This window comes from Mastomys coucha, unplaced genomic scaffold, assembly GCF_008632895.1.
Source record: "Mastomys coucha isolate ucsf_1 unplaced genomic scaffold, UCSF_Mcou_1 pScaffold3, whole genome shotgun sequence".
Classification (NCBI taxonomy): Eukaryota; Metazoa; Chordata; class Mammalia; order Rodentia; family Muridae; genus Mastomys; species Mastomys coucha.
In genome coordinates, this window is record NW_022196909.1 from 49294362 (window position 1) to 49297788 (window position 3427).

General features: G+C 43.1%; 1 protein-coding gene across 1 annotated transcript in view; it reads right to left on the minus strand.

The window, feature by feature from the left end:
• Nucleotides 1-868, minus strand: part of LOC116074436 (butyrophilin subfamily 3 member A3-like) — a 20724-nt gene extending 19856 nt beyond the window's left edge. Inside the window, 1 exon segment of the mRNA XM_031347014.1 lies at nt 750-868. Coding sequence (XP_031202874.1) covers nt 750-868 — 119 coding nt within the window.
• Nucleotides 869-3427: the final 2559 nt, after the last annotated feature.

The window sequence follows — 3427 nt, forward strand, 5'->3', positions numbered from 1 at the left end:
AAATGTCCACACTATACACCCAATGATAGATGAAGACTCCTCTTAAAAGATTCATTTTCGTTCAGTGTAGGAGGATGTCTTTGTCTCCATGTCCGTATGTGCATCTCAACTGTGCCTGGTGTTCACAGAGTCGGTAGCATTAGGGCAGGTGAAATGGAGCTGCAGGTGTTTCTGCACAGTTATGTGGGTGCTGGGAACTGAGCCCAGGTCCTCTGCAAGAGTACCAAGCACTCTTATCCACTAAGCCGTCTCTCGAGCCCCATAACGAATTTATCGCATTGGGACCAGTGAAAGGCTTCCCTCAAGTGCTCATGTCATGGTGACTTTTGATCACTATCACCTGGTACGTAACGAGGAGACAATGAACATGGTCCTGCAGTAGGTCTGCAAACTGGTGTCAGTGGGTACTCAGGGACACTACGATGTGATTCTTGGTAGTCAATTTAACAACTTATGGAACTAAGTAGCACACAAAAATGGAGGACACGCCTGGAGGAGCTTTGCTTCATTTGAAGTAGAACAATCTGTAGAGTGCAGATTTTGCTACCCAGCTTAAAGCTCCAGGTGGACAGCTCTACCAGGCCCACCCAGGTTCCCTCAGAACCCCGGATGAAAAACCCACACACATTAGCTTATTTTCAGCCTGCTTTATTGGCTCAATTGCTGGGCACTTAAGTTTTCCTTAATTATCTCAAACCCTTCTTTTCACTCCCAGCCCAGCACCCTAAATCTGCCCTCAACTTAATTACGTTTCTGAAATCTCATCTGCTACATCAGACCCAATTGGAGAAGTGGTCAATGGCCATTCTTCTTGAGATCTCACATGACCAATGGTTCCTTCTCCACACACCTCCACACCCCGAAGCATGGCGAATCTTTTCTCCTTCCCTGGCTCTGCTAGGCTCCCTGCAAAATAACTGGAAGTCCCACCTATTCAGGTGAGCTCACTGGCCACTAGCTAGCATAATTATTGATAGGTTAAGAACCAATTGGGTGGGGCCATGGTAGCACACGCCTTTAATCCCAGAACTTGGGAGGCAGAGGTAGGCAGATTTCTGAGTTCAAGGCCAGCCTGGTCTACAGAGTGAGTTCCAGGACAGCCAGGGCTACACAGTGAAACCCTGTCTCGAAAAAACAAAAAACAAAAAAAAAACAAAAAACAAAAAATAAATAAAATTAGTAATACATCCCATCTATTTCCTTCCTGTTCAAAATTATGACCATTTTGAAGTTATCTATAATTTATAAAGTATCCATAACCAGACACCCCAACCCAAGGAGTTAGGATGACAACTCTCCACAACTTCCTCCTGCTGAACACGGTGACGAGAAATTCTCTAAAGGACTGGGGAGGGGTAGAAAACTTAGGAGAACTGGTTAGACTTAAGACAGCTAGCTTTACCATCTGTTCTCCAGTCTCTGCATATTTGGAAGGTTCAGAGCTTGACTGAAGTTCTAACCAGATGTGTCTGAAAGGTCGAATGAGGTGAAATGACATAGAGTCAGTAGCAATCCTAACGTGGTACTGGAAGCAAGTCTCTGGACAGTATCAGGAAGCAGACAGAGGACTGGAACAGCAGTCAGTTCAGCATCCCAGCAGAGGAAGCTTCTCAGAGCTGTGCATTCTGTAATATATGAATCTCACAACCAAGAATTTAATATGATTAAGATATTCGTATGGATTGTGCAGGGTGCACAGATCAGTTAAGGATGAAATTTTGTTCCTTGTTTGAGCATATTAAAGACAGGTGCTTTTTATGAGTTAATTTTCTCAATAAACTGTAATAAGTTTATCAATCAGTTGTAATAAGTCTTCATTCATGCCGTGTGAAGGATGGCAGGATGAACCTTTACCTGTCCTGTTTGATTTTCTTGATTTTTTTATAGGTTTCAGGGAGTCTCCCTCTATCATATCTGATCAATATTACTCTGGAAGGGGTCCAGAGCCTATTCTCCTTTTCTGTCAAAACAAATTTAGAGCCTTTCTTCCAAAATGGCCTGTGCTTCCTCCAGTAACTGAAATTCATTGAACAGTTAGCTTGATCTCTCTCGCAGAGGAATTATAATATAATATAAACACCAAACTCATAACCACACTCATTTTGATAAATAAAACATTTTTATATACCTAGGGTTTCTCTGAGGAGACCTGGCTATACTGGAACCCACTCTATAGGCTAGGCTGGCCTCAAATTTAAAGATCTACCTGCCTCTAGGGATATACTGCAGAGGTCAGCACTGCCCAGCCAGGACCACATCTGTTTTTTTTAATTTGAATTCCTGCATTTATTCATTTATTCATTTATTTGTTTTACATCCTGAACACAGTTTACACCCTGTTGCAGGATTTTCTCTATCTTATCATATTAGGGTAGTGGGAGGCTTGTGATTGGACAGGAAAAGGGAGGTGGAGCAGTCAGAGAGAAAGAGAGAGGTCTGAGGAGGAGAGGGAGAACCAGAATGGAGGCTGACATGGTGTTTTCAAAAGATTAGAATAATTTTGTTAAAGTTTTATCATTATCATTTGGCTATGAAATTGTTTTGGCATCTTGTAAATTGTATTATTATTATTGATACATAAATCTGATTGGCTAATCAAGAATCTTCATTCTACTGGATAATTAGGTGTTGAGATGGCTAACCAGGAATGCATGAGGAATTTCATGAAAGTGACAGGAGCTCAGGGTCCCATCTGAGGGATGACATGGTGGAAGCCATGGGGCCTCACTGGGCTGGCCAGATGGCAGTCCAGAGACTGAGTGAGTAAGATCACCTGGTCCAGGGGCTAGCTCTAGATATTTCCTTCAATACCTACTAAACCCAGAGTCCTTCACACCACACTTACCATCCCTCCCCCATATACCTTCTCCTCCTACCTTTCTCTTTCTAATAGTGGAGGCCTCCCATGGGTATCAACAAGCCTGAGCATATCAACTTGCAGGAACACTCGGTGGACCTTTTCCTACTGAGGCCAGAACAGGCAGACCAGTAGGACTCAGAGTCCCGAAAACAGGCAACAGGGTCAAAGACAGCCCATGCTCCTGCTCTTAGGAGTCCCACATGAAGACCACGCTACACAACTGTTACATATTACAGAGGGTCAGTCCTGTGTGTGCTCAAGGTTGATGGTTCAGTCTCTGTGAGCCCCTATGGGCCCATGTTAGTTGATTCTGTTGATTTTCTTGTGATGGCCTTGACCCTCTGGCTCCTACGATCCTTCTTCTCAATCATCTACATGATTCTCAAAAGCTCCACCTAATGCTGAGCTGTGGGTCTCTGCATCTGCTTCCATCAGTCGCTGCGTGAAACCTCTCTGTTGAAGATTATGTTAGACTCCCATCTACAAGTATAGCATAATGTCAATAATAGTGTCATCAATAACATAATATCAATAATAGTGCCATCAATAACATAATATCAATAATAG